At 38.8% G+C, this 12,795-nt stretch overlaps 1 protein-coding gene across 1 annotated transcript in view; it reads right to left on the bottom strand.

The window, feature by feature from the left end:
* Nucleotides 1-12,795, bottom strand: part of LOC149160690 (protein SEEDLING PLASTID DEVELOPMENT 1-like) — a 275,377-nt gene that overhangs the window by 131,243 nt on the left and 131,339 nt on the right. Inside the window, exons 5-6 of the mRNA XM_089436761.1 lie at nucleotides 747-909; nucleotides 301-554 (exon numbers count right to left, since the gene is read on the bottom strand). Of these exons, the coding sequence (XP_089292887.1) occupies nucleotides 301-554; nucleotides 747-909 (417 nt within the window). The remainder of the gene's footprint in view (nucleotides 1-300; nucleotides 555-746; nucleotides 910-12,795) is intronic.

Genomic DNA, 12,795 nt, shown 5'->3' with positions numbered 1-12,795 from the left:
GTAACTAGAGAATGTGAACAAACATGACTAACATCAGAGTGCTTTTACAATCTTGCAAATTGCAACTACATACCTTTTCTAAAGCAGATAGATGCTTCATGTTTGTATGTAAATTTAATGGCCATCATAAATTCATAAATCAAACGAGTCTCTCAACTAAGCTTACCCAATTAGAAAAAAACATCAATAATGTGACCATATTTAATATTATCATAAAACGTGAGATGCCTAATGTCATGTAATATTAGGAGAGGAGGCAAGTATCCTGTTTTAGTTGTTGTCTCATTCAAGTCTTCATACCTCATATGTATACAAACGAATGGGTGTATCGTCATCCCTTCTGAACTGTTTAACACTGCTTCTAAATGTAGAAACATAATCATTATCATCATTATTTTCACTCTGGGCATCTGACTCATGGCTGACATCCTCCTTACGCTTCTCATTGGTGTTGCAAGAGGTGCTTTGAAGATTTGCATCTGTGGTAATACTAGAATTTTCAACTATAACCCCAGAACTACCCATCTTACGAACTTCAAACAAAGGAGATCGTCCTGTTTACGTTTACAAGGCATCATAGTCACAACAGTTTAATTCAGTATCATAAAAAGAAAGCATTGTAGCAAGCATGATATTTAACTATATCTTGTTTGATGTTTCTTCAAAGCATGAAGCACGTTATGAATCATGCAGAATGTGATATAAAATAGAATTTCTGAAGGAGCGCACATGATAAAACAGAATACCTGCAAGAATAGCATCCACAGTTGCTTCTAAGCTATGATGAACTCGCCATTCAGTCAGTGATATCATCTCCACAGCACAAGTAAAAGCAGGTGGCCCTTTTCTCTCAAGTATTGTTTTTTGAACTCCCCTTCTAAACGCCTCATCATCCCCCAGTGTAACACTCTTTTAGGCATACATCAAAGCACTCAATAATGGTTAGAACAAGATGATTTGAATCGGATGAAAAACATGCAACTCAAAATGAAATCATTCTTTGGTTCACCATTTGCAATTTTTTGTTAGAATATTAATGTCCATTTTGTATTAATACTTATTTTGCAATAAATTTGAAATAAAATGGATAAATATCAAAAAATATAAGGTACATAAAATAAATGTCAAGAAGATGAGGATTTAGGAATGAATGGATGGTTAAATTGTTTGGAGGATGTATATGTAATGTCATTCGCTTGGCAGGCACATCTATCTTATGGAAAAGGTGGTTTCATGCAACTTTTAAAGGGGATGATGCAACCACATTTCATTTGGGCCAGATCGCAACTTTAAACTCAATGTTGGCAGCAAACGTTTCAGATGGAATTGGCATTTCTTAAAAACAATGTAGACTCTTGAAGCCAATGCTGATGTGCTAGCTCTCCTTGCCCGTTTAGGGAGGGGTACTCTGCATAATGATTAATCAGAGCTTGGATCGAAGATGTATGATTTTTTATATATTCTTTATTTTTCAACAATGAAATATATGATGCATTTTCTAAAAAGGAGAATGAAGGTTTAAGCAGTATAAAATTTGTGAGAGCTTAGTTTTAGCAAACCTTGTAATCTAAATATATGGTTTATTATGAAAAAAAAATGTTTCTTATCCTGCATATTCCTTCCATTGTTATTTTGCTTTCCTATGCTTTGCTTATATTTTAACTTGGTAGCAAAGCTGAAAAATAATTGGTACTTACAAAGAGGAAAGGTTACATGTTAGTGAGGTGAGGGCAAACTGCAAGTTGTATGGATGCCTGCCTTATTCAGTTTTCAATTTTTTGTGAGAGGCACCAAACAATAGGAAATGTGTCCTAGCAACAAAGTTGTCATTCCTTGCTATTAAGGAGATCATTGCTAGTGAGAACTGTAGAAGAACGAAATGCAGCTTAGAAAAATTGCATGAATCTGAGAAGTGTGGCATGTTGGTTGACAACCACTGCCTCAAATTGAAGTGTTGCATGTTCACTGGAAAAAATTGGTATTGCATGTTCCTTGTGAATCATTGCATGAGGTTGAGAAGTGTTACATGATTCTTAAAACAGTGGAGATTGTAAGAGGTTGACCATTGGAAGTGTAATGAGATATTCCTCTGAAGAGATCTGGAAAGCTACATTTTGAAAAGATATGTTGATTCCTGATTCATTATTTGTCCACACTTCATATAGCAGCACTTGATACGAGCACAAAACAATGATTTGCATACTCACATACAAGATTTGAAAACTCCAAGGAAAGAAAGCATGCAAGTGAAAAGGAGATTGACATAAGCTATACTTTTGTATACTCTTCATTGTATTATCTCATTTATAGAAGTATGGAATTCTGGGAGAGTAATCAAAATTGATCAAATTTCCAATAAAATATAAATTTAATAAAGTGGGTGAGAGATCAATTTGGATGAACTCAACCAAAAGAGAAAGGTAAACTACAAAATGGATAAATTTTATTTAATGATACATGTTCCACTGAACTAAGTCTCATCATGGCTAGTCTCATGGCCTTACAATTCCCCTTGATCGACAAAGAGTGCACTCGCACCAATTACTATTAGACACATATCCTTTGGGATTTTGTGTAATTATAAATATTTTGTAAATAAGCTAAATTAGGAATCTGAAGAGTTGGGTGAATAAGAAATACCATCCAGAAGATAAAACCAAGAGTCATCTCCCTGATGTATTTAAGTATGATTCATGTTAATGAAATCAATCAAAGTGTGGAGTTATTCCTCAGTCATCATGGTATTAGAACAAGCCCTAACTCCACGATTCCCACTCATAAATGCCTCATTGTCTCTCTTCCCATCAAGTCTACCTCTCTTCCGTTCGAAGGCAATCAAATCTAACATTCTAAGTCCATCTGGCCTTCCCTTTGCCAAATCCACACATTTTTTTTTCCTGACACTCCCCTAATCTCTCTGTAGATCCATTTCTCTATCTATACATGAGAAACCCCAAAAAATTCACTCTTCTCCACGCTCATTTGTCTACTAAGGACCATTCATCTTCATCCTCATTCATGATTGTTCATTCTACTCCTCAAGCAACTGTGTCCTTTACTAATCTGCTCTATTTTTATTAGTATGTGTTCATTTTGCTCCACAATTGACTTGTTTGTATATTCCTCAAGCTTGTCCACGGCTTCTCAATGCGTGTTGAAGGTTTGACAAGTACAACTCTCTTCTCACATGACCATCACTTCAATTCTATCTCTCTATGCACTACGTCATGCCCATTGCTCAGCTAAGGTCAAAGCGTTAGCAACTATAATAAGTATTATGGTAGTATGAAAAAGAGCAACCTTTGAAAGAGTTGCGTCACTACTGTGGGAGGAATAGTGTGTGTGGTAGGAGTAAGATCAATAGAGACAACCATAAAGTCATCCTCATACCTAGTGATCCAATTCCCAATAGAAGTATAAAGTGGCTAATCTTGTCCCCTATAGCTGAAATTATCATAGTTTTAGTTTTTGTAGCGTGTGTCCTTCTTGGGGTATATTCTACTATGTGAGACCTCCCTATGTTTCAATCATACAACGTTGGCTTACAAGAAGATTATAATACCTCATAAACATGTGTGAGATAGATGTGATCCTCACTCTTCTTTTTCTCTATCCTCATCATCCAAATAATTTGACCCATCCTCACTCTTCCTTTTCTATATGCTTTTCATAAATGGGAGCATAGTTAAATTGAGGCCCAACAATCTCCCATTCTCCTTTTCAATGAAGAAATAATCTCCAATGTCATCCTCCAAGGAGCTCATGGGATTACCTTCCTCAAGGTTCTCAAAAGGAGAGTCATCAGGAGTGATACCCTTGAGAGAGGTAAGGTCAGTCTTGGCCTCATTTTCCATAGCGTCATTCTCCTCAACGCATGTCATCTCAAAATCATCTTGGCTGCCTTGCGGCCCCAATGAGGACTCATCTTCCTGCTCATCGTCGAGATCCTCAAGGTCATCTTCATCTTAGTTGGTTGACAAGCGGGACTTCTCTTCTTCTCTCTTCTCTTGAAGAATAATGGCTAAGGTATTTGTTACATGATTTTGGTAATATGCTTCTAGGAGGAGAGCATTAGTAGGGTTCTCTTTATATTCACATTTCATCTTATGAAGCTTCACCTCTTCATCATATAAACGGGAGAATACTTCATTAGAATTACATTCCCTTACTAACCCCCTACATGACCTACTATATTCATCCATTCTTTCTTGTGTGATTTGGAGGCTTTCAGGATCCAACTCTTTGTCATCCTTAGAGGAGATATCTTTCACTTCACTGTTATTAGCCCTCAATTCCATAACTAATGTTTGCTCCTCATTTTCTTGGTCATCTTCGTCATCCAAATCCTCATCTGGTAATGAGCAATATTTTTCTTTGATCTTGTGAGACAAGGAATTAAATGCACCAGTATGATACGCAAGCTCCAAGAAGAGATAATTTGTGGGCCCTTCTTCATACTCCTACCTTATGTTGTCAAGGTTTGACCTACTCCTATCATAAAAATTGAGTATGAAGTCCTCGTTCTCATGCTCTATCAAACGATCACAAAGCTCAGACCACAAGTCCAATCTTCCTCTTAGGTCTTGTTCTTATTCAGGGCTAATGTTGTGGATACTTTCTTTAGCCATTTTTCATGATCTTGCATATAATGCCAAAATGGAGTCGCCAGGGTGAATTAAAATGCCTTCACAAATGCTTGCTTCACCCTACAAGCATTGACATTGAAGTTCAATGAGGAACTAGGACTTTGTTCCTCCAATGGAGTCGCCAAATGATATATCAATAATATCATATGGGAAAAAAACACACGTTTCGTGTCCTCTGCAACGATGCCAAAATGTTATCGCTCAAACTAGCAGGTGGCATAAAAGGGACAACTACTATATCAAGGACAACAATGGAGGTTTAGCCCACTATCACCTTAGCTAAGACTCCCTACTCTTTATGGACTTTCACCGATGAGAGGAGACCCGGTATATAGAAAGTCACTTGTGAAGGATGAATCAAGCAATGGATGTGAAGAGACCTTAATGATCCTTTTCCTAGAAGGGGGGTTAATAATAGAGCTTACTTGCTTTTTAAGCAAGGTACAAAGATTTCTAGGATAAGAGGTGAGGATTTAAGGGTTAGGTTAGAGGAATATGCCTTGTAAAGGAGTTTCCCAATCCTAAAATCCTTATTGAACTTGACTTCTCGAATGGTTCTTGAAGAATTGACTTTTCAAAGGTGTGGGACCACATGGGACCAAGTGGACCCAGCCTAGGTTAAGGGGAGAGAATCTAGCAACCAATGATGTTCTTAACCCAGACAAGGAAGGGGAAAGGATCAAAGCAAGAATTTCCAATTAGACATATCAAATTGATCTTATGAGGTGCTAGCCTAGGGAATACCAAGGCAAAATTTGATTTCAGAGCTAGGGCTTGGATTATTTCACAACTCCACCAGCAGAATGGCTTCAAAATTGGAGGAGGCCTTGACAACACACTAGCGCAATAGAGGCTAGGAGATCGAACTTTTTCTTGGCTATTTTGTCAAGAAATTGATGCCCTAGGTGACCCAACTTGGCTAGACCTAGAAGAGAGGGAAAGCTGGAGAAAAATGTTCTTTGAGTGATCACCTATTGGAGGACCAATGCCTTAATCCCTTGGGAAGAATGGAGTCTAGGAGAATGATGAGAAGGACCTCGTATCTCAGGAAAGGAGGCCTTAACGACTACTTCGCTTGGCCTTTAGGGCAAGAGGAAGTGACCTCAAAGCTTTTATACTTCGCTTTGCAAAAAGAGATGGCTTATCAAAATAAATTTGTTGAGAATTCAATAGGGCAATGTATATGTTATTTCTCCTAACTTGATAAATGTTTTTGTTAACTTTTTACTTATTAGCTTTGATATTTATTATTCCAATGTGCAATACATCAAACAGCTACCAAAACAGTAAGAACAGTGACACAATATATAGGCTGCAAGCCAAGGCCAAAACCCCTCCTCTTGAGGGGAAAACACAAAAATCTCTTCTTATCTTTCAAATCTTTCAATTGACGAATACCATGACCTAGACTCAGACAAATACCCTCCAAGATCAAGTCTTCCTTTGCCTCCAGCTGCAAGATCTTCGACCTCCCAGTAAATCCGAAATTTTGTTGCCCAACAATTGTTGCTTCTTCACTAGGAGACTTCGATCTCCCTCTAACTGCTCTTCCCTTGACTTCGCTTGCCTTGATATGGATTCTAGGGCTAGTAGGAAGCCCTAAGAGACCTTCGCTTGCCTTCTTGATCTTCTTGCTTCCAAAATCGAACTTCAAACTTCCCCAACACAGAAACCCTAACTTCGCATTCCCAGAAGAATGTAGAGAGACCCAAACACTTTGACTTTCTTCGTCCTTCTCTTCTTCGCACTTCCTTCTTTGTCCTTTTGTTGCTTCCTTCTTTGCATGAGAGATGAGTGAATGAATGATCCAAATGGAGGACGAATTCCTCTTATATATAGGCTTCTTCAAGGGTGGACGTTGCTCTTCATGTAGGCCGACTTGACAGCTCTTAGGCCGACTTGATCTTGGAGGTATTTTTGACATTTTCAAGACAAAATAAATTTTCTTTTACAATTTACAATGTGCCCATAGGGTCTTTCATATATGACAATGACTCCTATACCTAGGACAAACCCTAGAAGCACTTTAATGAGTGCTTGACCTATAAAATAAATTCCTTGGGCAAGAAACCCAAGCTTGATAATAATAAAAATAATTTATTTTTCATTTTATATATACAAGAGTACATTTCATAATAATGAAGACCGAACCTAGTTACACATTCTTCAACACTTCCTCTTAACTAGGGAAGTATTCGTAAGAGGTAAATGGTTATTCTCAATCTGAAGAGATCTCATAAGAAGAGTCGGATTGGTAACCCATCATAATAACCAACATTGTCACATAACAAGGCCTTGACTAATAGCTTTATCTCTCCACAATATCAGAGCACAACGTTGGCGAGACCAATGATGTATAGACACCATCATCATCGTCTCTCCAAGGTACATACTCCACCTGGGTGTTCACAGAGTATGCCTTCCTATTGGACTATTCTTCTCTTGGGTAGCTAATCCTCAAAGAATATCGGTCCACGACTACTCTTATCTTGAATGCCCTACCACATTCTCAAAGAGTACCGAATGCCAGATGGTTACCCAATCCTCCATTCTTTCTTCACAAGTGAAGACAAGAATGTTGTGTCTATCTCTCCCTCTCAATAAGGGAGTACAAATCCACCAAACCAAGCTTTTCCCTTAAGTATACAAGCTTCTTGTTTGGAAGTGCTTTCGTCAATACGTCAATAACCTGCTCATCAGTGGAGATATACCGTAGCTGTTGTTGAAGAATCTAGGGAAAATGTAGTTAATGTGATTCTTCATAGCATGATAACTATTTGTGAGGTGTTTTCAATTTTTCTTCTTATTCCAATCTTCACTTATTATTATTAGAGTGTGTCTTCTTTAGTTCATCAAATAGCTACCAAAACAAAGAGACAAGAACACAAGATGTTTGGCTTTCTACTAGGGCCAAAACCTCTCCCTCTTGGAGAGGAAAACCCACACAAAATTCTTCTTATAGAGATTCCCATTGACGAATACCAAGACCATGACCCTTGACCTACTAGGCCACTCCAAGACCAAGACACCAATCCTCTTCTTGATGTTGAGATCATCATCATCATTACTGCTTCACCAAGATCTTTATCATAGTACCACAGAGATCCTTACAGTTGCATCTTGCTTTATCACCATGTCAACGAGGTCTTGTTACTACTGCACTATAAAGGTAATCACTGAAATTATTGTTGTTGCAACATTGTTGTACCGAGACTTATGACAGCATCCTCCTTGCATTGAGATCAGAGTTATGCCGAGAAGTTGTGCCACTGTAATGCCTATCCGAAGATCACAGTGATCCATCTGAAGCGTTGGTCTGCTGCCTTCATTCGAGCTTCCTGTACCATTGTTCCTTATCCGCAATCTCAGAGAGGAGTCTGAAGATATCACTGTAATTGTGACCGAGACTGTGATCATGAGGAGACCGAGATATTTATCACTGTAATTTCCACCGAAGTTGCAGAGGTATCCTTACTCCTGTAATGCGGATATCTGACCTATACCCATACGAAAATTACCTTGTGATAGACCTCCGAAAATCTCAGACAAGTTCAAGTTCTTCACTGCTCTTTTGGGGATACCCTAGCTGGGTATTTATAGTAGTTTGTCCTCCATAATTAGCCGACGTGTCCATTGAAAGGATGTGTCTATTATTTGAGCCGACTTGTCATTTATACATATATTTGCAGGCCGACATGATTGTGTTTTACATCGTTTTGTTAGCTGATGTCTTCAAGAGGTTATGCTTGGAGGGTCTTTTAGACTAGTACACATTTACACATAGGCTCAAGAAGAGCTCCTTATACATGACTTTGACTCTTTAACTTTCCTAGACCTATGAAATGAGCAAGAAACTCATTCTTATAATTTACAAAAATAATATTTCTTTTTCTTGACAAGTACAAAGATCAAAATTACATTTGTAAATACCGAACCTAGTTACACTTTCTTCAACACTCCCTCTTAACTAGGGAGGTATTTATAATGGTATTTTGTCATTCTCAATCAGAAGAATTTCTCATAAGAAGAATAGGATTAGTAAACCATTTGTATAGCATCATAGTAACCAACATTGTTTCCACGGTGTTGTCGCACAGATTGTCTGGGCAGCACGACAACGCTCAGACCGGAGGCTGTCACCCTGATCCCCGATCTCTCCGTTTAAGCCGTCTCCCGAGACTAAGGGGGGTAGACCCTGTGAGATAAAGGAAGACCAACTGTGGACCAGTTGGGTTGGAAGATAGAGCAAGGCAATTTAGCACCTGATTGATTTTAGAAATTAATGTACCAGTGCCTTATGGAGTTAATGATTAAATGATTATTTATTAAATGTTGCAGAAATATGAACCTTGTAGAACAATCATTTACAATCAAATAACCCAAGCAAAGATTAATTTTACCAAATGCGAGATAATCAATAAATGCACAATGCCTAACGATAATCCAGCAATTAAAATTCAAAAGATTAAATGATTTAAATGATCATAAAATTTAAATACTGACCAGTTATCACTTTCATATAGCCAACTTTAAATAAACTTTTAAGTGCATTTAACTATAGAAAAGAGGACATGTGTACGAAAGCGGGAACGAACAGCGGGAGCGAACAGCGAGGGTTGTAAGGAGTTGCAGTCGGTGATTCTTATGGAGGGCTACAGAGGAGGGAGCTCCACTCCCTCCTACAAGGAGGTCGTAGCCAGTTAAGGCAAGATACCTCTAGAAAAGGCTAGAGGTACTGGGGAGGAAGGGAGAAGAAACATGGAAAAGGAGACAGGAGAGGCCATAAACAAGGAAAATAATGGCACAAAAGACAAGGAGGTAGAAGACAAAATCTGGGAACTAAAGACAAAAAACAAAAGGGACCCTGCAAACCCAAAGCAGAAATCACACCCAGAGTTATTTTAAATGATCCAGCTCTGCAGGCGCACAGGGATCACATGCGGACGTATGCTATCATCTGTAAATTCATGGGATTATGGCCCACTGAAAAAGCTTTACAGTCATGGATCAAATACCACTGGAAACCTAAAGGTAGCATTGACCTACATTTAGGGTCAAAGGGTTTCTTTACTGTGGTGTTCACTAATATTGAAGACAAGGACAGAGTATTTGAAGAAGGACCTTACTTCTATGCAACAGCTGAACTCTACATGCAGCCATGGATGATGAATTTTGTTCCAGAGCGCGAAACGTTTACTTCAGTACCGGTTTGGGTAAGGCTCTATTCTCTACCTCTTGATTATTGGCAAAATGAATCATTGGCCGCCATAGGCAACAAATTAGGTCGTTTTGTTAAAGCTTCTGAAGCCACAAGAAGGGGTAAATATACTTCCTTTGCCAGAATATGTGTGGAAATGGATCTATCAAGAGCTCGACCGGATGAAGTGATCTTGGAAGTATTAGATGAACAATGGGTGCAAACAGTAGACTATGAGCACATTCCGTTCAGATGTCGCAGATGTCATGAACATGGACACCTTTTCAGAGATTGTCCGCTAAGTAAAGTAGTAAACAAGAGCAAAACCAACACAATGAAGGAATCAGACAGCTTTTAGAAAGTGGTGAATCGAGGAAAAGGCGGCAAAAAAGGACAAAAACAACATCAAGATGAAGGACAAAAGACCAGTCAAAACAAATTCCAAGTACTTGAGGAGGATGAAGAGATCTCAAAAGAAGATCAAGCAAGGGAAGGAAGTCCAGTGAATAATGAGAAAGAGGAACACCAGGAACAAACACAGGATATTGATTACCAGAAAGAAGCTATAATGAGCGATGTTGAACTGGAGATGGATCAGGAAATGACCCAGAATGAGATGGACCTGGAGGACCATGAACTACAGGAAATTCTTGAGAAAGAAAACCTAGATCTGGAAGGGTTCTTGATTCAGGGAACCACGGGAGGAGTAGATTCGTTACCTCAAGAAGAGCTCAATAGAATACAACAGTTGTTTTTATGGAAAACGCAGGCTAATGCGTTGGAAAAAGGAAAATTCATAGACAGGCAGGACAACAGAGGAGTGAAAACAATAAAAACGACTCTGGGATTAGCTACTAGAAACCCAGGCAAGAAAAGAGGCCGGAAAAAGCAGAATGAACTCTTGATGGAGTGTGGAAAGCTAATGATAGATTCAGGTAAGATGAAAGATCTAGCCAGTTATTCCTTCACAAACCTTTAACTATGAAGTTTACATCATGGAATATTAGAGGTATAGGGAGTAAGAGAAAGCAAAGAATGCTCAGTAATAGAATGAAACAAGATATGCCGGATATTATCTTCATCCAAGAAACCAAATGTTCCATTCAAAAAGTAAGACAAATTCATAGCAAGTGGCTCAGTAGATTCGAGTTTCTAGAGGTCAAAGCAGAGAACACAGCGGGGGGCATTCTCACTATTTGGAATCCCAAAAAAATTGACATTTTAGACGTTGAGGCCTCTAGGAATTATTTATCAGTAGTGATTCAACCAGTAGGAGACAGGGATACCTTTCTAGTCACAAATGTTTATGGACCTCAGAGAACAGATGACAAAATTAGGTTTCTAAACTCTCTTGTGGATCTCAGGGACAGACATTCAGAGATACCCTAGATCATGGGAGGTGATTTCAACATGATCAAATCTCTTTCAGAGAAAAAAGGGGGAACCAGAGCTCTAAGTAAAGACTCTTTAGCATTTCAAACCTTTTCAGACGATATGAATCTGGTTGACACAAACAGGAACACTGGCCTCTACACTTGGAATAATAAAAGAGGTGGAGAGTCCCATGTGGCCTCAAAGTTAGACAGATTTCTAATCTCAGAAGATCTTATGATAGCAGATAAGGAAGTAACAGCGAGAGTTCTCCCCTTTGGAGGTTCAGATCACTAGCCGGTTCAATTGGAAATTAAGGGCATTGGAACTCCTAGGAACAAACCTTTCAGATTTGAGAATATATGGCTGTCCCACCTAGACTTCTTCAGCAACATTGAGAAATGGTGGTCAGAAGATTTGCAGATACAGGGGACAAGAATGTTCCTACTTCACAAAAGACTAAAGCACATCAAACTTCGACTTAAAGATTGGAACAAGAAGGACTTTGGCAATATTTTTGTGGAAAAAAAATCTGTAGAAAACAAAATGCAGGTTCTCAACCAAGCTCTGATCACGAAAGGCTTTGATAAAGCCATAAATGATCAAGTGGATAAACATCAGCAAGAGTGGGAGAATCTATGTAAACAAGAGGAAATATTTTGGAGACAAAAGTCCAGAGTTCAATGGCTCAAAGAGGGAGAGCGTAATACCAAATTTTTTCACAGATCCACCATTGCCAATAGAGCTCACAACAGAATATCTTCGATCAAGAATGAGGAGGGGGAGCTTCATATTTCCCATGAAGCGATAGAAGCTGTACTAGTCCAGCACTTCCAAGGTATAACTCAGGAGAACAATTCAAATAGAGAGCACTTCATCAGGGAGGTAACTAGTAACATACCGAAACTGGTTTCTAGAGAGGATAATTTCAACCTTAACAGGCCAGTAACGGAAGAGGAGGTTAGTGAAGTCCTCAAAGATATGCAGAATGGCAAAGCACTAGGCCCGGATGGTTTCAATGTGGATTTTTTCAAAGCTTGTTGGAATATTGTTAAACAAGACATTTTGCAGGTAGTGGAGGACTCCAGGTTGAACAGAACTATTCTGAAAGCGCTTAATACCTCCTTCATCTCCTTAATCCCCAAACAGGATATTGCACAAACACCGGATAAATACAGACCCATAGCCCTATGCAATGTGGTCTACAAGATAATATCCAAGGTAGTGGCTAACAGACTTAAACCTTTACTTCCTGTTCTGGTTTCAGGGGAACAATCAGGATATGTGGAAGGCAGACAAATTCTGGACAACATCATTCAAGCTCAAGAGGTGGTTCACTCATTAACTAGCAAGAGGCAGGCAGGTATGATCATGCAATTGGATATTGCCAAAGCTTATGACAAGGTGAACTGGTCCTATATCAAAAAAGTTCTTATTGCTTTTGGATTTGATCACAACTGGGTCAGATGGGTCATGGCACTGGTGACTTCATCCAGTTTTTCTATTTTGGTTAATGGCTCTCCCTCAGAGATTTTCAGTCCTTCAAGAGGCCTCAAACAGGGAGATCCGCTCTCCCCCTTT

Source organism: Pinus tabuliformis, chromosome 5_2, assembly GCF_031772625.1.
Source record: "Pinus tabuliformis cultivar Carrire ecotype Pingquan chromosome 5_2, CPIR1, whole genome shotgun sequence".
NCBI classification, from domain to species: domain Eukaryota; kingdom Viridiplantae; phylum Streptophyta; class Pinopsida; order Pinales; family Pinaceae; genus Pinus; species Pinus tabuliformis.
The sequence above is the reverse complement of the archived record's forward strand: the minus strand, read 5'-3'. Positions and strand labels throughout refer to the sequence as shown.